The following is a 22,928-nucleotide window of genomic DNA, read 5'->3' as shown; positions in this document are numbered from 1 at the left end:
TATGAAAATTCAAATTTAATATATCAAGCCCTTTTTTTAACTGAATTAGATATATCACAGTTTCTGAATGTTTTTTCATCCGCATTGAGATAGTATAATAGTTCTAGTTTTATATCTAAAGCTTATGATTTTTCTTGGATATTTCTTATTATATGAATATTGCAAACATGCCTACTCCTTGACACCAGCTAAAGTCTAAGATACCTTTTGAAACTAACATGGTACCAGTCTCTGTTTGGGAGTAGTGGTAAAGAGTGGGATTTGGTAGTAGAGAGGAGAGATCTTCTTAGGTTACTGCGTCTCTTTCAGCTACATGAAAGGGTATAATCTAGCTTCTACCCTTAAGAAATAAAAGGGAGGCTGGAGATCTTTGGAAACATGGCAGAGTGAGAGACGTCCCCACATCTCTCCCCTTGAAACAACAATAAGCTGAACATCTAAAACTCAATGAAAAACACCCAAATTGCACACCAGCACATCTGAGAGTGAGACCTATGCATAAGCACAACCACAGGTCAGAAACCCCAGGTACTGGGCAGTGCACTGGGAGAAATAAAGAAGCTGCATCTCACAGCCACCAGGAAGGGGAGAGGGTGCGGTGAGTTCCCTGAACAGCCCTGCCTTGGAAATCTTGGAAAGCTGTGGCTGGAGGCAGGGCCCAGTCATCATGGCAGAAGGCAGAGAAGCAGCTGGTGGAGAAACAGTTGATTTTTACCAGCCACAGTTGCAAAACTGAAGCTCCGCTACAGCCTCCAACCCCCAACCCAGAGAACCCCTCCCCCCATACTCTCCACGACTGATCACTGCGGAACCCCAGAGGAATCTGAGCAAACCCTACCAAAACTGTTGCTAACACTGACAGGGACTGAAACTGAGGGTAGCGAGCATGATTAAATGTCTATCAGCAAATAAAAAGGCATTTTTAAAGCTTTATATAAAGCAAGGATCCAAGAGGCTTAGATGCCACCTACTGGAAACCAAAAGAAAGTGCCTTCTTTGCAGCAAGCTAAAGAAAGACCTTTATATAATAAATTTTTTTTTTTTTTTTTTGGAAAAACAGCAGAATACACTTCCATTGATGCCCAGGTGGAGAAATAGTCCATTAAACACCATGAACAACCAAGGTTGTTGCTCTGGTGACAGCAGAGCCACAAGGCATCTCACAAAGAAAAAGAAAAATCTCCAGAAAATAAGCTTACAGACATAGAAATATGTGACTTAAATGACGGAAAATTCAGGATGGTACTTCTGAAAAAACTCAGTGAGATCCAAAACAACTTAAATCAACAATATCAGGAATTGAAAAAACAACTATATAAGAAGAGCAAGGAGATTGAAACCTTCAAAAAGAACACAATAGATCTTCTAGAGATAAAAAAACACACTGTAAAATTTGAAAAATGAAATAGCAAGCTTGGGAAATAGAGTCGACCAAATGGAGGAAAAGTCAGTGATATCAAAGACAGAAATCTAGAAGTAAATCAGAAAGAAGAAGAGAGAAACCGAAGAATAAAAAAATAATGAAAAAGAAATTCAAGAACTAGTTGATACCATCAAGAGAGGAAATATAAAAATAATGGGCATTATTGAAGGTGAGGAAAAGAAACAGGAGTTAGAAAGCATTTTCAGACAAATAGTTAACAAGAATTTTCCAAATCTAAGGAATAAGCTGGAGTTTGAAATTCAAGAAGTCAACAGAACACCTAATTATCTCAACCCAAAAATGCCTTTACCAAGACACATTGTATTAAACTTATCAAAAATCAATAACAAAGACTGAATTCTCAGGGCAGCCATAGAGAAGAAAACAATAACTTATAAAGGTAAATCCATTAGATTATCACAGGACTTCTTAGTGTAAACCTTACAAGCCAGAAAGGAATGGAATCAAATATTTAAACTATTAAGTGAAAGGAACTACCAGTCTAGAATAATGTATCCAGCTAAGCTCTCCTTTAGATATGAAGGAGAAATTAAGACTTTTCTGGACATACAAAAATTGAGGGAAATCACTACTACAAGTCCTGCAATGCACAAAATACTGAAAGAGACAGGTTCACCTAAATCAAATGAAAAAACAACAACACATAATTAGGAGTAAAGTGACTATCAGGCAAACAGAAGCAGAGGAGTGCAAGCCTTAATTATAAGCTTGAACAATAAGAAGAGAATCGCTATAGCAAGATAGTAATGAATATTCAGCATACATAGGGACAAATTGAGATAACAATGACTGAAAATTCATTGGGGATTCAAAGATCCAAATTTGCAGAGGGGAATGGAGATAAGCCACGTGCAAAAGAAAATGGATGACTGTATATAAATATAACTATCCTTTATATATTTGTAACGGTAACCACATACCAAAGATTAAGAACTGAAGTGTATAACATAAAACAAAGAACAACCAGAGGCAAAATGCACAAAAGCCAACCAAGATAAAGAAAATAGAAACACAAGGACAAGGAAGGAATGGAAACACTGAGCTACCAGGAAACAAAAGATAAAATGGCTATAAGAACACCTCATAATTCCATAATCACCCTAAATGTAAATGGATTGAACTCACCAAAAAAAAGGCACAGAGTTGTAGAATGGATCAAAAAACAAAACCCAACCACATATGCTGCCTCCAGGAGACACATCACAGCTCCAAAGACAAATATAGACTCGAAGTGAAAGAGTGGAAGACGATATTTCAAGCAAACAGCTTTCAGAGGAAAGCAGAAGTAGTGATACTAATATGGGATGAAATAGACTTCAAACTAAAAAAGGTAAAGAAAGATACTGAGGGACACTTCGTAATGATAAAGGGAATCATGCACCAGGAAGATATAACACTTATTAATATCTATGCTCTCAATTAGGGAGCCACAAAATATGTAAAGCAATTACTAACAGAACTAAAGGGACCTAAATACCCCACTGTTGGATATATGGACAGGTCCTCCAAACAGAAAATCAATAAGGAAATAACATCCTTAAATGACACATTAGACCAACTGGACATAATTGAGATATACAGAGCCTTCCATCCCCAAACAGCTGCTTATACATTCTTCTCTAGTGTACATGGAACATTCTCAAGATTGACTACATACTGGCACACAGAGATAGCCAAAACAAATCTAAGAGGGTTGAAATCATACCAACCATATTCGCTGATCATAATGCTTTGAAACTAGAGATAAACTGCAGAAAGAAATCAGAAAGAACCACAAATATATGGAGATTAAAGAACATGCTACTGAAGAATAACTGGGTCAGAGAAGAAATAAAAAGAGACATCAAGAGATACATACAAACAAATGAGAATGATAGTACAACATATCAACACTTTTGGGAGATGGCAAAAGCAGTTATAAGAGCAAAGTTCATATCATTACAGGCCTATCTCTAAAAACAAGAACAAACCCAAATAAACAACCTAACACTTCATCTTAAAAAACTAGAAAAGGAAGAACAAATGAAGCCCGAAGTCAGTAAAAAGAAAGAAATAATTAAAATTGGAGCAGAAATAAATGAAATTGAAAAAAAAACAAAAAACAATAGAAAAAATAAATGCAACGAAGAGCCAGTTCTGTGAGAAGTTTAATAAAATTGACAAACCCCTGGCTAGACTCATTAAAGAAAAAAGAGAAAGTACACAAATAAACAAAATCAGGAATGAAAGAGGGAAAATTATGACTGATATTAGAATAATACAAAGAATCATACAAGAATACTATGAAAAACGTATATAACACTAAATTTAAAAACTAGAAGAAATGGACCAGTACTTAGAAAAATACAACCTTCCTACACTGAATCAAGAAGAACTGGAAAATCTAAATATACTGATCAGCAGTATGGAAATTGAAACAATCAGCAAAAACCCACCAAAAAGTAAAAGTCTAGGACCAGATGGTTTCATCAGTGAATTCTACCAAACATTCCAAGAAGATTTAATACCTGTTCTCCTCAAACTCTTCCAAAAAATCGAAGAGGAGGCAATACTTCCCAACTCATTTTATGAAGCCAATATTACTTTGATACCCAAACCTGGTAAAGATAACACAGAAAAAGAAAACTACAGACCAATATCTCTCATGAACACAGATGCAAAAATCCTAAGTAAGATACTACTGAACCGAACACAGCAACACATTAAAAAGATTATATACCACGATCAAGTGGGCTTCATCCCAGAGGTGCAGGGATGGTTCAACATACACAAATCTGTTAATGTGATACATCACATAAACAAATTAAAAAATAAGAATCATGTAATCATATTCATAGATGCAGGAAAAACCTTCGATAAGATATAGCACCCATTTATGATCAAAACACTTAACAAAATCAGTATAGAGGGAAAATACCTTAACATAATAAAGGCCATATATGACCAACCCTCAGCCAACATTATACTTAATGATAAAAAACTAAAAATTTTCCTTCTAAAATCAGGAACAAGGCAAGGCTGTCCATTTTCACCACTGTTATTCAATATAATATTGGAGGTCTTAGTGAGTGCAATCAGACAAGAGAAAGATATAAAAGGCATCCAAATAGGAAATGAAAAAGTCAAACTATCACTATTTGTGGATGACATGATTCTCTATATAGAAAACCCTAAAGACTCCACAAGAACATTACTAGAAACAATAAGCAAATACAGTAAAGTCTCTGGATATGAAATGAATGTTCAAAAATCCATAGCTTTTCTATACTCTAATTATGAAGTGTCAGAAAAAGAAGTAGAAAATATAATTCCTTTTGCAATTGCAACAAAAAGGATAAAATACCTAGGAATAAATTTAACGAGACATGTGAAGGACCTATAAATGAAAAGTGTAAGATCCTATTAAAAGGAATTGAAGAAGATACAAAGAAATGGAAAGATATTCCGTGTTTTTGGATTGAAGAATCAATATAGTTAAAATGACCATATTACCTAAAGCATTATACAAATTTAATGCAATCCCCATCAAAATCCCATCAGCATTTTTTTTTCAAAGAAATAGAACAAAACATCAGCAGATTTTTATGGAAGCACAAAAGACCCCGGATTGCCAAAGTCATCCTGAGGAAAAAAAAAAAAAAAAAAAAAAAAACGAGGCTGGAGGCACCACTCTGGCCAACTTCAAATTATATTGCAAAGAGACAGTAACCAAAACAGCATGGTATTAGCAGAAAAACAGACACAAGGACCCGTGGAACACAATCGAAAGTCCAGAAGTAAACCCATATTTATATGGGCAAATAATTTTCAACAAAAAAAAATACACAAAAACATTCCGTGGAGAAAGGAAAGCCTCTTTAAAAAATGGTGCTTAGAAAACTGAAAAGCCACCAGCAAAAGGATGAAACTAGACTGTTGTCTATCACCACACACCAAAATTAACTCAAAATGGATTAAGGACCTGAATATAACAGCTGAAGCAATAAAATGCGTAGAAGAAAACATAGGAACTAAACTCAAGGACCTTGGACTTAAAGAAGATTTTATGAATTTGACCTCAAAAGCAAGGGAAGTAAAAGCTAAAATAAATGAATGGGACTACAGCAAACTAAAAAGCTTTTGCTCAGCAAAAGAAATTGTCAACAAGGTAAAGAGAGAACAATCCAAATGGGAAAATATATTTGCAAGCAATACTTCCGATAATAACCTAATATCCAAAATATACAAAGAACTCATACAACTCAATAGCAACAAAAAAACCCACAAATGATCCAATCAAAAAATGGGCAGAGAACCTTAATAGACACTTATCCCTAAAGGACATCCAAATGGCCAACAAATATGAAAAGATGCTCGACATCAGTAGCTATTAGGGAAATGCAAATCCAAACCACAGTGAGATACCATCTCACACTTGTTAGAATAGCTATAATCAACAGAACAAGTAATAACAAATGTTGGAGAGGATGCGGAGGAAAAGGAACCCTCATACACTGCTGGCAGGACTGCGAATTCATATAGCCACTATGGAAAACAGTATGGAGGTTCCTCAAAAAAAAAAAAAAAAAAACTAAGAATTGATCTACCATATGATCCAGCAATCCTTCTACTGGATATTTACTCCCAAAGACTTGAAACCCCATATTCAAAAAGAGATTTGCACACCAATGTTCATAGCAGAATTATTCACAGTGGCCAGGACGTGGAAGCAATCGAAATGTCCTACAATCGATGATTGGATAAGTAAGCTGTGGTACATATATACAATAGAATATTACTCAGCCACAAGAAGAGATGAAATATTGCCATTTGTGACAACATGGATGGACCTTGAGATAATCACGCTAAGCGAAATAAGCCTGACAGAAAAAGTTGAAAATCACATGATATCACTTATATGTGGGATATAAACCTAAAAGCAACAAATGAATAAGTCAAACAAACAGAGACTCATGGACATGGACTGTAGACTAGTGGTTACCAGAGGGTAGGAGGTGGATAAGGAGAGGGGAGGTAGATAGGGTAAAGGGGGTCAAATATAGGAGGGTAGGGGGAGGGTGAAGTGGGTAAAGGGGATCAAATATATGGTAGCTGAAGGAAACTGGATTTTGGGTGGTGAACACACAATAGAATATATAGATGTCAAATTATAATGTATACATGAAAATCATATAATTATATTAACCAATGTTACCCCAACAAACTTAATAAATAAAAAAGAAATAAAAGGGGGAAATTTCAAAATGGTGGCATCTTCAATATCACTGGAAACTATAGAATTTGTAAAGTGATTCCCATCTCTTTCTCAAAATAAAAATGTACTTCAAATGGAATCCTAGGAACATGGAGGAATTCTGTTATTCTTATAAATTAATCAAGAACAAGTATAAGAGAGATAGCTCATCCCTCCTTTCTCATCTTGGAAACTTGAAAGATAAAGGTAATGGATATCCGGTTACTTCCATTATGTTCAAATGTTCACGAATTATAAGTTCCACTTTGTGAAATGTTACGTGTTATATTTAAAATAAACTCATTTATACCATATACTCTTCTGTTAGCTGAAAGCCATAATATAATCAGAATTCTACTAACCAAGAGAATTTTATAGACCATCTTGAGGTACAATCCCAGTCCCTGGGACTGTGTGTGTGTGTGTGTGTGTGTGTGTGTGTGTGTGTGTGTGTGTGAGAGAGAGAGAGAGAGAGAGAGAGAGGAGAGAGAGAGAAACAGGCAAAATCATAAATTCATAAATGGGAATTAGTTATCTCTGAACACCCTGGCAAAACAAACCAAAAAAAAACAAGAGATAAATTCATTTTTTTAAAAACTGAAGGCAGTGGTTTATTGAAAACTTCTAGTTAAACCCTAAAGCTTTCTTGTGGAGTTATGATTTCCTCATTTTTTAAAAAGAGGGAATAAAGTATCTAAAGAGATTTTATAGTGTTGACCTTGCATCTAAAAATGTGAGATTCAGTGCATAGAAAAATCTGTTGATTGCTTAACTGTTCCTGCTACTTACCTGGATGAAACCCAATAAATTCACAGCCACTGAGCTGAAAAGGCCATATGGCTTATAATTAGATTCTTTCAGCCAAGATATTGAGACATATACTCCATTTGTTGTTAGGCATTCATCACACTTAACTGTCCAGGAAAAAGGCACCAAGAAAAAAATTAAATTCATCCTTCTTTTCACTAACCCTCACACAATCCCCTTCCCCCTATTTCCTGCGATCGAAAGGAATCAATTTCTAAATAATTCATGGAAAATAATTGTTGCAGCTAGTCCAAAGCCCTCTGCTGCTGTTTTACATGAAAATATCAGGTAAGCATCATCAAGGACCTGGGCCAGGGGAGTAGGATGAGTGGGTCAGCTTAGACTACCCCAGAAGTAGCTCAAAATGGACCCAAAGTTTCTTCCATTTTTACTGTCAAGGTTCAGTGAGCAAATTTACTAGACAGATTTATCAAGATAGTCTTTCAACAGTAAACATTAACTGAGTGCTTAATATTTGCCTGACACTATGTTAGAGGCTAGAGAAAAGAAATACATGGTGCCTGTTGTCTTGGATCTTACTGTCCAGCAGAAGAGATTGGGAGACAAATATTAAACAAATAATCACAGAAAGATTTAGTTAATTCACAAGTAACAATAAGTGTGTCAAAGGAGAAACACAGGGGCTGTGACAGTGAACACTAAGGGGTCAGGCCCTCATGCAGGTGAGGACAGCTTCCCTGAAGGAGTGACATTTAAAACTGAAGACTTAAAAAATAAGAAAGAGTGAAGGGGTAGGAAGTTATAAGGATAGAGAACTCTAGAAGGAATGAATCTTGATACTAGCAAAACATTCAGCACAATATCTCCCTATATCCTGTGGATAAGATGGTAAATGGTACACCAGATGCCAGGCAAGATAGGTAGAGTCACACCGGGCCGTTCTACTGAATAGTTTTAACAAGTTATTGAATGAAGCAGAAGTTGTGCAGAGATCATATTTGCAAATAATACCAAATTAACATATGCTCAAAGACTCATACCATCAAAGTGAAATATGATGGGTGGAAAGCAGCTGGAATCCTGGACAGTTTGCTAGAGAAGGGCAAGAGCTGTAGGATTTAACTAGGAAGAGAGATAAAGGAGTTGAGAGAAACCCAGGAGGTTCTGAAGAGAAAAGTGCAAAAAAGTAGAGGACAGGTGAAATATTCAGCCATAAAAAAAGAATGAAGTAATGCTACATGTTGCAATGTGGATGAACCTAAAAGCATTGTGCTATGTGAAAGAGGGCAGACACAAATGGACAAGTACTGTATGATTCCATTTATATGAAATATCCAGGAAAGGTAAAACCAGAGAGACAGAAGCCACACTAGTGGGTTGCCAGGGCCTGGGGGAAGAGAAGGACAGGGTGCCATGGCCTAATGGGTACTGGTTTTCTTCTTTGTGGAAATGTTTTGCAACTAGATAGAGGTAGTAAATTATATATTTAGGATACTCGGTACTAAATGCTACCAAATTGTTCACTTTAAAGTGGTTAATTTTATGTTATGTGACTCTGAGTGCAATTTAAAAATGTATATAGTAGGGGAGGTGGGCAGACCAAGAATTGACTGGAGAAACTAAACACCCTTCCTTCAGAAAAGAAGGTTGGTTCTTTGTTCTCTGTAAATTCACTCCCTGTGATAGGGAGTGAAGGGTACCATAGGCCTAAACCAAACATCAGTATTCACAAAACATGGAGAAATGGAGAAGTTGATTATTATTAGCCTTTTATGCCAGCCAGCTAGCTTGAGAGCAGTACACTACTAGGGCTTTGGAATCAGACAGCCCCATTTTAAACTCCAATTATATTAGTTCGTGGTTGAGGTTTTGGGGGGTAATTTACCTAACTACTTTATCTGTTACTGTTTTTATTAAACATGAAACACATACAAAGGTTATAACCTGACTTTCTACCTTTCAGAAAAAGAATATTGCCATTACCTTTTAAGTTCATTTGCTTTTCCCTCTTCAGAGGTAATTATCTTAAATCACCTATAATCATTTTTCTTTAAGTTTGATTGAGATACTTAATTCACATACAGCACTCTAGAACTTTAAGGTATACAGTGTAATGACTTGACTTACATACTTGTGAAAGAATTATCACTATAAGTTTAGTTAACATCCATCACCTCTATAGATACCAAAAAAAAGAAAAAAGAAAAAAGAAAAAAACCTTTCCCCTGTGATGAGAGCTTTTAGGATTTACTCTCCTAGCAACTTTCAATCACACCACACAGCCGTATTAACCAGACATCATGTCGAACATCACAACCCCAGCACTTACGTATCTTATAACTGGGAGTTGGTACCTTATCCAATTTCACCTCCTGCCTCCCCCTTCCTTTAGTAACCATGAATCTGATGACTTTTCTATGAGAGTGGGTTTTGTTTTGCTTTTAGATCCACATTTAAGTGAGATCATATAGTATTTCCCTGTCTATGTCTGACTTATTTCATTTAGCATAATGTACTCAAGAGCCGTCTATGTTGTCCTTATTTTTCATGGCTGAACAATATTTCATTGTGTATATATATCACATTTTTATTATTTATCTATCAATAGACAATTTCTATCCATGTCTCAGCTATTATAATGTAATCATTTTCTTACTATTCTTTTTACTATTACAACTATATATATTTATATTCATAATCAATATATTGCTTTGTTTTTGCATATTTTTGAACTAAATGAATGAACTTATATGCAACCATTATCCTTCTACTTGCTTTTTTTCACTCATCATGACATTTCTGAAATTCATTCATTTACATATGACTTTCTTTCAATTTCACTCTTGTATAAAATTCTTCTGTGAGAACATCTCATCATTGTCTCAAGGTTGGTTTCCTCTGAGGCCTCACTTCTCGGCACACGGATGACCATTTTCTCCTCATGCCTTCACATGGCCTTTCCTGTGTAGGCGCCTGTGTCTTACTATCCTCTCCGTATAAGGACACCAGTCATGCTGGATTAGGGCCCACCTAGAGGACCGCATTTTAATTAATTACCTCTTTAAAGATACTCTCTCCAAATATGGTCACATTCTGGTGTGCTACGAATTAGAACTTCAATATATGATTTTTTTGACAGGGACAGACACAATTCAGTCTACAACATTACACTTTTCAAATTCTTTATAGCCTTAAAATTTTTTTTTTTGCTTGCTTCATCAGTCAGTTACTAAGAGAAATATTCAAATCTTCCACCATGATGATGGATTTTTCCACTTCTCTGAAAGTTCTGTAAATTTTTGCCTCATATACTTTGAGGCAATATTATTAGCGAATATAAGTTTAGAATTTTTATAGCTACTTGGTGAATTAAACATTTTATTATTATGCAGTTACCCTCTAGCTCTAGCAATGCTTTTCGTCTTTTAGTTTGTTAAAATATAGTTTCATTAGCTTTCCTTTTCTTATTGTTTATATGGTAAATGTTTCTCTCCTTTTATTCTCAACTTTTCTTTTGCCCTTATGTTTTTGATGTGTCTTTTGTAAATAGCATGTAGCTGGAGGGATTTATTGTCTGACAATATTTTTCTTTTAAATAGAGTATTAAGTCCACTTGTATTTATTATAATTAATGATATATTTTGGTTTTTAATATTAACTTACTCTTGTGAGAGATAGTATAGTGTATTCTTTAAGAGAACAAATTCTAAGAAATACTGCCTAGCCTCAAGATAATTACTTAAAACATTCTATGCCTCAGTTTCCTTTACTGAAAAATTGCTATAATAATAACCCTACCTTGTAGTGCTGTTATTAAGTGAGTTAATATACATAAAGTGCTGAGAACAGTGTTGGGACCATAATATGTATTATGTACATGCTTCCTCTTAATATTTCATTATTATAATTATCATTTAAGTTGATGATCATTCTGTATCTCTTTTCTTTCCTTTTTTTTTTTTGTAGTAATAGAATATGTTTTTCACATTCTATTTCTTTTCATCTTCCAGTTTGGAAATTATATTCTCTGTTTAATTCTTTTAGGGATAACCTAGAAATGTATCAAGTTATTAAAATTTAAAGTTAATTCTTATCTTTACTCATCCCTGAAGAATACCAGAACTCTATAAGACTGATCACCTCCACTCTGATTCACACACTATTGTATTCTAGTTGTATCTTAATTTTAAGCCTCATAAATTATTACTCTTGCTCTATATAGTCAATAATCATGTAGTTTTATTTACATATCTGCCACTGTCTTTACTAATCATTCCTTTTCACAGCACAAATTTTCCATCTTTTAAATTGGGTCTTCGGGTGGCACTATTTCTGTTTTTGTTGTCTGAAAATACCTATATATCACGCTTTAAAAAAATGTAACAATAGAGGGTTTGTCAACAAATTTAGGTTGATATCTTCTTTTACCACATTGAAAATATAATTCCTTACTTTTCTAGCTTCCACATTTGCTATTGAGAAGTAAGACTGCTTTTAAAACCATTGTCTTTGGTGTTCTTCAATGTCACTAAGATGTTTTATTTTTTACTTATTTATTTTTACATCCTTTTTTTCTTTTTTAATTTTAATTCTTTTTTATTGGGGGTGACATTAACAAAACCCAATACGTTTCAAGTGTACAATTCAACACTAAGTTATATATATACATACATATATATTGTGTGTTCACCGTCCATATTTAGATTTCTCTTTGTCACCACATATTTGACCCCTTTTACCTAATCTACCTTTCCCCTCCTCTCCATTACCCCCTCCTTCTCGCAACTGCTAGTCTACTATTCATGTCCATGAGTCTGTTTATTTGTCATGTTTGTTTGTTGCTTTTAGGTTTATATCCCACATATAAGTGATGTCATGTGGTTTTCAATTTTGTCTGGCTTATTTTGCATGGCATCATTATCTCAAGATATATGCATGTTGTTGCAAATGGCAGTATTCCATCTCTTCTTATAGCTGAATAATATTCTATTGTATATATGTCACATCTTCTTTGTCCAATCATCTATTGTAGAACACTTTGGTTGCTTCCATGTCCTGGTCACCATGAATAATGCTGCTATAAACATCAGTGTGCATATATCTTTTCGGGTAAATGTTTTCAAATTTTGGGAGTAAATATCCAGTAGAGGGATTGTTGGATCATATGGTAGATCAGAAAACCTCCATTCTGTTTTCCATAGTGGTTGTACCAATTTTCAGTCCCACCAGCAGTGTATGAGGGTTCTTTTTCTCCACAGCCTCTCTAATACTTTTTATTACTTGCCCTGTTGATAATAGCCATTCTAACAGGTGTGAGATGATATCTTATTTTTGTTTTGATTTGCATTTCCCTAATAGCTAGTGAATTTGAGCATCCTTTCATATGTTTGTCGGCCATTTGTATGTCTTCTTGAGAGAAGTGTCTGTTCAGGTCCTCTGCCCATTTTTAAACTGCATCGTTTGCTTTTCTGTTATTGAGTTGTATGAGTTATTTGTATATTTTGGATATTAGGTCCTTATCGGAGGCGTTGTTTGCAAATACATTTTCCCATTCAGATGGTTGTCTCTTGGCCTTGTTGATGATTTTTTTTTGCTGAGCAGAAGTTTTTTAGTTTGATATAGTCTCATTCATTTTTGCTTTTATCTCCCGTGCCTTTGAAGTCAAATTCATAAAAAGTTCTTTAAGTCCAAGGTCCATGAGTTTAGTACCTAGGTTTTCTTCTGTGCAATTTATTGTTTCAGGTGTTATATTCAGGTCCTTAATCCATTTTGAGTTAATTTTGTTGTGTGGTGATAGACAACAGTCTAGTTTCATTCTTTTGCTGGTGGCTTTTCAGTTTTCTAAGCACCATTTTTTAAAGAGGCTTTCCTTTCTCCACTGAATGTTTTTGTTTTTTGTTGTTGTTGTTGTTGAAAATGATTTGCCCATATTTCTATGTCTTTAAGCTTATTTTCTGGAGATTTTTCTCTTTCTTTCTGAGCTGCCTTGTCACCCTGGTTATTCATTGTATTTGCTGGACTATTTCTCCGCCTGAGCATTAATGGCAATGTATTCTGCTTTTTCTTTTCTTTTTCTCCAGAAAGACATTATATAGAGGTCTCTCTTAAGCCTGTTGATAAGAAAGTGGTTTTCTTTTGATTTCCAGTAGGTGGCGTTCAAGCCTCTTGGATTTCTGCTTTGAGGCTAATAATGTCTTTTTTCTCTCTAATTAAATATTCGAGTCATGATCACTACCCTCGGTCCTAGCCCATCAGTGGTACCACCAGTGGATTTTTGTTTCAGTACTGTTTGCTCAAATTTCCCTTGGGCTCCCCGGTGCTAGGTCTGGGAGGATATGAGGTGGAGGGAAGGCATGCTCTAGGTTGGTGAGTGGGGTTTGCTGCTAGTCTCAGTGTCTCAGCCTTCTGCTTAGCATCCATAGCTGCTAAGAAACAGCTATTACCCTTACGCACTTAGTTCCCGCCCTGCTTTCTGCCCTGATCCCTGGGTTCCGCTGCATGAAACTAACTGACCCCTTAGGTAGGGCTGTTCCAGGAAGCTGCCATAATTTCTCCTCTTCCCCTCCTCCTGCAAGGAGTCCTGGCTGCATGAGGCAGCTTCTTTGGTCCTCCCAATCTACCCCTAAGACTCCCGTGGTTCTGACCTCTGGAGGCTCTTACGTGCAGATCACCCACTCAGACGTGCTTGTGTGCAGGTTGGGTGTTATTTCAACTTACTGTTATTTCAAGGGGAGAGATCCAGGGACATCCCTTACCCTGCTATGTTTCTGACGTCCTCCATATTACATCTTATGCCCAAGCAAACTTCGCTGCCAGACTAGCTGCCAGTAGATCTTCAGCACCTGGGCAAGATGTTTTAAATACGAGTTTCTTTTTGATTTATCCTAGCCTGTTCTTAAATTTGTGGATTGGTGTCTTTCATCAATTTTAGGAAATTCTCAGCTATTAAATCTTCAAAAATTGCCTCTATTCTACATTTCTTTATGAAAGTCTTATTAGATATAAATTAGACCTTATCAATCTATTCTTCATTGTCTTTAAACTTCTTTTATACTTCACTTCTTTGTTTCTCTGTGTTACATCATGACTAGTCTCCTCAGATTACTTAACTAATTCATTCACTTAACTAATTCTCTCTTTGGCTGTTAGACCCATTCATCAAGTTTTTAAAATTTCAGATGTTTTACTCTCTAGATATTCTTTTTTATTAAGTTCAAAATTCATTTGATCATATAAAAAACATATCAAAACTTTTTAAATTTCTGTGCGTGGTAAGTGTAGGATTTGAAGTCTTTCTGGGTCTGATTTGGCCTTCTGTTGTTTCTGTTGGCTCTCACTCAGTATACATTGCTTCTATGTGTAATCTTTCCTCCTCAATTTCCATCTCTGTCTGTCTGTCTGTCTCTCTCTCTCTCTCTCTTCTCATCTCGTCTCATCTCATCATCTCCTATCTCTTTTCTCTATTTGTACTATAAGTTCATATCTCTTGAAATTTTTTAGTGATTTTTTGAGGTCTGCATTGGTGGGGCCATTCAGTTATGCTGGGTGCTTGGGGACACATCTTGCACTAGACTATTTTAAACTAAATTATCAGCTTGAGCTTTCTTAGAACAAACAGGTATTGTTTGGTCTGGCAATTTGTGTGCTTATTGGCTTGCCATTGAAAAATATTAGGGGAGCTCTTTCCTCTTGCACTTCAGCACCAAAACTCAAGAATAACAAATTTCCTTGCAGATTTAGAGGTATGATAATTTAGAAAGCACATGACCATTTGGGGTACTAGCTTTATGTGGGCAGCTTCCTATTAGACTCTTCACCTAAGCAAGCTCTGGGTTTTCAACTCTTTCCCAATCAGGACCATATATGCAATTGTGTGCTGCATAACTTTGGGGGACATTTTTTATATAGATATGTACTATAATCTATATGACATATGTAGTAGGCCTGTCCTCATTCCTATAAGATGGTAAAAACTAAAGCTCGAGTTCACCAAGTTCGGCAATTGCCTCAAAGTAAAAGCTGAGTCCAGTGCTTTGGTATTATGATTCTATAACTGAGAGACCTTAAATGAAGAATAAAGATAGTGTCTCCTCCCTTCTGAAGTCCTTTAAAGGGTAGTATCTTATAAAATGAATTAATTTGCCAATCATCATTTCAACAAAAAATATCCACTACTTGCCCCATTAAAGGAAACACAGCATGATGAGAGGGTGTTTATTACTTTGCTTTTTTTATTTTTAGATGTGGAATTTCCCGTTGTTCTCCAGCCTACAAATGCAAATGAGAAAACACAGCTAATCAGAGAAGGACCTCGAAGCTATTGCACAGACTCTTAATACTGAGCCCACTGAGGGTCCGCAGTACCTCCTCTTGCTTCCGCCGTGTCTCCGAGTGGTCATGAGGGGAGGGTGTAGAGCATGAAATGCTGTGAACTTTCCCACATTTGTATTTTATTTTTAGGTTAGGAAAAGATAATTGCTACACAACTTCCTTAGTATGCAGACTTACTCTTTGAGTAGAATTCCTAATGAAACACATTCCATTTCAATGAATAAAGGCCTGAAGAGTTGTTTTATGCTCCTTGCATAAGGTAAGACAGTGGCACTAGACAGGCTTTTTGAGCCTGTCCTTTATGTGAGCCAGACCTCATTCCTTACAGGCTAAAATAGCATTCCAAAACAGAGGCCACTTTTCATCTATTTAGCTAAATGTAATATTCATGTCTGCCATAAATATCTTCAGCAAAATATACTTGAGAATTTAGGAGGAATTTTTCATATGTGTGGAGATTTTTTTCCCTGTCAATATTCAGTATGGCTATAGAAATATTTCAAGAGATAGGAGGAAATTATTACACAAAAGAGATGGGCCACAGTATTTAAAAGTATATTTTTGAAAGATTAAACATTGTCATTTACTAAACATTGACAAGTAAAAACAAGAAGAAACGGGTATTGTGTGTACTTTTTAATTGGCAACAAACACAAAACTTTAACCCAGTTAAATGTTATAAGTGATCCAAAAAACTATTCTGAGCCCGAAACAACCCCAAACAATGTGTGGACCATTTTTAAATAAAAATAAATTGTGTAAAACTACCCTAGACTAGCCAGACTAAGGGGAAAAAACGCATGAGGTAAAGAGTAGAATTCTAAATTCTATAGCCTAAATTTATACTTAAAGGCATATCACTTATGCCATTTTTGGTGGGATTAATTACATTGATTAGAAAATGCTCAGCTCTGTATTTATGTTGAACATTTAAGCTTAGAGATCATCTCTACATTTACTTGTTTGATCCCTATATTCATTATGTGATGGAAACCATATGCTATTTCTAAAATAGCACAGCAGCAAAAATATTTGTTTTTCTAGGTCTTTTTAGATCTTTATGTAACATTGAACTTTTCAAGAACCTGTTATGTTTTTATATAATATTATGAAAGTTCTTTTTTTTGTTTGTTTCTTATTCCCCCTACCACCAAATTACAGTTAATTGAGGTTAACTATACATTGTGAAAATGGTGTGATAGCTGACAGTTCTGACGTCATTAAAACTCTGTTCTAACTCTTGAGTTGCTGGAATTTTTTTTTTTTGTAATCAACATAATCAAGTAGAAAGAGCCAAGGTTTGAAAGTTAAGAAACCTGGTTCTAATCTAAGTTTTCACAAACTAGCAATTTGACCAAATGAGATGAGAGTAATATGGCTAATCTCCCTATGACTCTCTTTTCATATTTGCTCTGTCACCTTCCAAGTTGCTGTGAGACCAGATGAAATAGTTGAGGTGAAAGAACTCTGAAAAATCAAGTGTTTAACAAATATAAGGTGGTCTTACATCAATGTGTATATGTGGACAAACGTAATGTGACTTCTTAGGTACATAAACTCTCACCCAACAAAACCCATGAAGATACCCAATACTAAAAGCTCTAGTGACCAGCAAAAGCTCTGAACTGTATTCAACAAACAAATGCTACTTTGCATTTGAAGGGAACAATAAGATAAATAGCCCCTGTGGATAATTTGAACCACTACATTTCCTTCCTAAGGACTCTAAGCAAAAATCAGTCCTATTTTTGAATAGCAACCTGTACAACACAAGGCACATCTCTTTTTCCATCAGATCTCATTTTCCTCTCTCATATGATTGTTTTTTTGTTTGTTTGTTTTTTGTTTTGTTTTTTTGCTTTCAGTGCCAGCTTGCCCAGAGAGCTGGTATAAGACAAGGACAGGGCATGAATCAGGATCAGATGGTGGAGTTAAATTCCCAGAGGGGTTCTGGCTGATATTTCCCACAATGGGCTAGTTCTAGTTACAATGATGTGTGGCAAATGTAAGCACATGAATGCCTAAGAATGAGGGAATGAATTCCACAGAATGCCCCTTAGCTACATAGAAACAAGGATGGACTCTTTACCTGAGGAGGGGCCACTTAAGCATTTTGTGGGGGTCAACAAGAGTGGCCATCTGGAATCACCTGCAGTTATTCTGAATCCACAAGCACCTGATCAGAGAAGCATCAAAGAAAGATGGAACACACTGATCATGGTCTTCAGCATGGTCGCATGGCTCTGATTCATGCAGGGTCAAATGCGCCAGCCACTTCAGTGGCCTATAGCCTAATCCTGGCCTACCAGAGTAGGAGATTTCACACAAAGTTTCATAGGTCATCCATTTATTTATTTTATGCTGTCTTACATTAGAACATAATTTTAATAATATACATTTTTATCAAAAAACACATATCTTAATTCTTTGAGAATAAATGACATTCTTTTTCTACATTCTAAATAGTATGTATGCTAAAACACGCTTGACATGGTCTAGTCTGGAAATACACTTACCTGGTAATGCAGTGCCTGATCTTCCGACCTACAGAAAAGGTTTCAAATAAGGCTACATGATCTCTGTGGTAGGCACAATAATGGACCCCTAAGATGCTTATGTCCTAATGTCCAGAACCCATGAATATATCACCTCTCATGTCAAAAGGGACTTTGTGAATGTGATTATTATGGACCTTGAGATGGGGAGATTACCCTGGATTATCCAACTGGATTATCCAATCTAATCACATGGGTCCTTAAAAATGGAGAACCTTACCTACCTATGAAGAGGGAAAGATGTGACCACAAAAGAATGGTGAGGAAGATGAATGGTCAGAGATCTGGCTTAAAGATAGAAGAGAAAGGGGGTCATGAGTCAAGGTATGCAGGCAGCCCCTAAAATCTGAAAAACATGAGGAAATGAATTCTCCTCTCGGCCCTGCAAACACCCTGACATCAGTGTCAAACTTCTGACCTCCGGAACTGTACGAGTTTAACGCTGGATCAGTGCTCCTCACTTGTTTCTTCATTGCCATTATTCTATATTTCTCTGTTTATTCATGCCCTCATCCTGAGTCTTTTTTACTTCATTTTTCTCCTTTGTCTCTTCCCTTCCCTATTTCTCAGTACTCCAACTCCTTCCCTCTCCTCCTCCCTTCTCCCACTTCCACCTTTTTCCCATTTGACCTTCATTTCTCTGTTTTATTCTCCTAACCTCTCTGCTCACACTGCCAACTTTCTATCTTAACATTTACTGGTCTCACAGATAAACTGAACCATTGCGAATCTATTCCAACTGGTGGTGGAGGGAGAGATTACAAATAATCCGGGTAACAGAATATTCTTAAAGAAATGTCCCCCCCACCCCACCCCTAACTTCAAGCACAAATAATCACAATGCTAATAGTTAAAGAGAGAACAAAGTATTTTTCAAACAATTCTCTGAGTATATTGACAAATAGAAATAATTTATAGTGACCACATTGATTATTTGAATGTATGGAAAGGTAATTTATTGAGACATTAATGTTGTTTTGTCCTTACTGCTTTAGGAGACACAAAGGAATGAAGGCTCTCCTACTGAGCTTCACCTTTAAAAGGTCACTCTCTGGCTACTATATAGTCTTGGAGGTTAAAAACAAAGGCAGTCAGACACCTGGGAGACAACCAGCCAGGCTTTTGTTTGGGAGCTTGAGCTCTTAGAAGGGCCATTAGAAAAGTATGTATGGAAACCTGAGGAAGAGAAATGCCCCCCATGAGTGGTCTCTAGACTAAAGATTGGTCTGGGAGTTTGCTGGGGAGTTCCCTACAAAGAAGAGCTCCTATGACAAAATAACGGTTGGATGCCTAGGTGACAAAATTAAGTCATGGCCACTTTGTAGCAATAATGAAAGATTCCTGTGCCCACCTCTGGCCCCTCAAAGGAACCGCTCATGGTTGGACATGAGACCTCAGGAGCAACCAGGCTGGAGCAAGATTACGGGCCTGAAACTCACTCGGAGGACAAAGACATAAACCCTTGCAGACCCCTCACAAGCCTAGGAAGGGAAATGACTCTCAAACCCAGGCTGAGATAAATTTCTTTCTACTCTGTTAAACTGCAGCTCTGAGTCAGAGTTAGATTAATTTAGAACACAGAATGTACTTAGAGCATCAAGAGACTTCCCCTAGATTTGTTTTACAAGTGTCATTTCTCCATGGGCTTTCCCAGACCACCGTACCTAAAACTGTAACATCCCCACCACGCCCTTCCCATTCTCTGTTTTTCTTCTTAGTACCTTTCACTAATATACTTTTTATCTTGATTACTCTCTGCCTCCCACACCACGAGGGCAAAGGTTTTTTATCTGTGTCCTGCTGAATCCTTAGTGTTTAAAACGGTGCCTGACAATCAAGGAATATTTGTTAAATGAATAAATTAGCCTGTGTCATAGAATAGAGAAATCTCTACTGCTAAGAAACACAAAAGCTGCTAGAATCCTTATTTTTAGGGAAGCTTTGAATTAAATTAACACAAAATTAATATGTTAGCTTGGCACCCAATCAAGCCTCTGACCCACTTACGGAGTTATCTTTTTAAAAAATTTCAGCGGCTTGCCCTCCCTTATTTCTCATTGATATAAAGACAAATATCCATTTCGGGGGTACCCGTCCTTCTCCAAGCAGAGGAAACTTTTATTTAGGACACATGAGTCCTCCTCTCCACCACCCCCCACCTCCACCTTTTTTCAGCCTGCGGCTCTAAGTACCTAAGTTACATTAATCTTCATATTATTCCTGAACAGTTCAAGACTGCAAAGGGCCAGAAATTTAGATTAAATTACGTATACCCAGTTTCTATAAGACAAATCTATTTCCAAATTGTAGAAGGCTCAAACTAGTAGTGATTTCCAGAACTATATCTTATAGACTTTACATCTGCATTTTGCACAGTGCTAAAAACAAAGTAGGAAATGAAAAAATACCTATTGATTAATTCTCACAATATATATGCCATTTCTCAGAAAAGCCTTTCTCCAAAAGGAGACGTAAACATGCTCAACACCAAATGAATGGCTAAGTGTGATACAACTTTTTAGAATTTTCATGCTGTTCCAGGGCTGTCCCCAACAAGCAAAACTAAATTCCTAGAATCAAATCAGCAAGTGACAGGACAGTCGTTAACACATTCTGCTCACCACTGGGCTGTTAACTGAGCTTTCTAATGGCTAAAAATCCAGTTATCAGCTTCTCCAATGTCCGAGAGCCCCCCAGACACATCCCTGTTCTCAGGACTAGGAAGAAGGGATTCTTACCTAGTGAGGGTTTTTTTTTCTTTTTTTCCGTTTTACTTCTGAGTAATCTGCTCTGGTATCCAAGTATCTCCACTCCTGAGATGTCCAAATTCATCTTCTCAGACATGAGAAGATTACTTTCTTTCCTGATGAAAAATAATTGGGGGAAATCTTTTAGTGCAGATTTTCATTTTGGAAATTTCCTTTTGAAAATTTTCTTTAAAAATTTCAGAATGATCTATTTGAAAATGTATATATTAACTATTTACTAAACTGACATTTTCCAGGATTATTTATTAAAATTGCAGAAAGCAATAATTTAAAGCCAATCCAGGTTTAAAGGTTAACAAATGAAAGCTACCAGGCAATGAAAAATATTTTCTATATATTGATTAACTTATTAGCATAACAGTTTTATATCAAATGCCTTCATTTTGAAATTTCTTTGTTGTATTTAGCATGGAATTTATTTTTTAAATACACTGTATAGTGTACTAGGAAATTATTTTTAGCCACAAAAAGTTTCACCTAAAAGATGTTATTCTGAGTAAGAGGATAAAGTTTTAATAGAGAGGAAAAATGATTCATTTTCCTGTTTATCTTCTGCTTTTCTTAGTTCTTTTTCTTACCTCTTCTCAGCACATCCCTTCCCCAAACTAAAGGAAGTAAGACATGATGACTTTACGATCAGAGGTGCATTTGTATTTCAAAAAGATGATTAATTCTTTCATAAATTAAAAATAAATCTGTTGAACAATAATGACAATAGTCATAGTGCTTCATAGCTGACACTGCCTTAAGAGATTTGTATTAGCTTTATCTATTTTACATTTATATATTCACTTAATACTCACAACAACCTATGGAACCCAAACTATCGGCATTATTGTTATTCCCCATTTTTCAAGCTTAGAAACCGAAACACAGAAAGGTTAAGTAACTTGGCCAAGATCACCCAGCTAGTGAAGAAGGGTAGAGCAGGCTGGTTCTGGAGTGCACAATGTTAACAGCCACGCTGTATTGCCGCCTCTTGTATTTCCAACTACATTTGCTCTTTTTGAAAACAAACTACCTCCACATCCCCGCCTAACTCCTTCCCAGGGTTCTCTTATTTTCAAAAGAATACCAGCTCCTATCATTCCTTTTATTGTCTAACTTTCTCTTCAACAGTCCTTTATATCTCCTCTAGATTTATATTCCCTAGATTCCTTTATATTCCCTAGATTCCTCTAGGGAATTGCCCTTACTTATTTCCCAGTGATTTTCTCAAAAGCAAACCTTTAAAGACTCAAAATTTCCAAAAACGACCTCCTTCTCCTCCCCTTCTTCTCCCCCTCCCCCTCCTCCTTCTCCTCCTCTTTCTCTTTCAGCTCTTTGCAGCACCTCCTTACTTGGGAAGCCAGTGTGGCCTTGGTAGCTATATCTGCCACTTTCTCTTGTCTGACCAATAATGGCAACATTAAACAAGTGAGTGAAAAGTTGGATTTCTAAAAAAAATTTTAAAAGTAATTCTAGAGTAGTTATGTTAGTAAACAATTGTGACTTTAAAAATTCAGATAAAATTCCTGCCATAATTTTCCAGGACGTGTAGATAGTGCTAGGGAAACTTTTTAATATAGTTTTTTTAATAGCAAACATATTTATGGTGCTTACTCTGTGCCAAGCACTATTCAAAGTGCATACTACAGATTAATTCATTTAATGCTCACAGCAACCCTAGGAGGTAGGTACTATTATTTTCTATTTCACAAGTGTGAAAATTGGAGCCATTAATTAACTTGTGTCATTAATAAGAGGAGAACCAGCATTTGGACTCAGGGAGTCTAGCTCTGGGGTCTGTCTGCTTAATTACTCACTACCCTGTACTCTAAGACACATTA

The 22,928-nt window shown here is 36.1% G+C and overlaps 1 protein-coding gene across 1 annotated transcript in view; it reads left to right on the top strand.

Moving 5' to 3' along the window:
* The window catches only part of DNAJC5B (DnaJ heat shock protein family (Hsp40) member C5 beta), a 48,140-nt gene extending 32,348 nt beyond the window's left edge, over nucleotides 1–15,792 (top strand). Inside the window, exon 4 of the mRNA XM_016152899.2 lies at nucleotides 15,687–15,792. Within this exon, the coding sequence (XP_016008385.2) occupies nucleotides 15,687–15,781 (95 nt within the window). The 3' untranslated portion in view covers nucleotides 15,782–15,792. The remainder of the gene's footprint in view (nucleotides 1–15,686) is intronic.
* Nucleotides 15,793–22,928: the final 7,136 nt, after the last annotated feature.

The sequence above is a fragment of the Rousettus aegyptiacus genome, unplaced genomic scaffold (assembly GCF_014176215.1).
Source record: "Rousettus aegyptiacus isolate mRouAeg1 unplaced genomic scaffold, mRouAeg1.p scaffold_m13_p_15, whole genome shotgun sequence".
Taxonomy (NCBI): Eukaryota; Metazoa; Chordata; class Mammalia; order Chiroptera; family Pteropodidae; genus Rousettus; species Rousettus aegyptiacus.
This window is presented reverse-complemented; position numbering and strand designations above follow the sequence as displayed.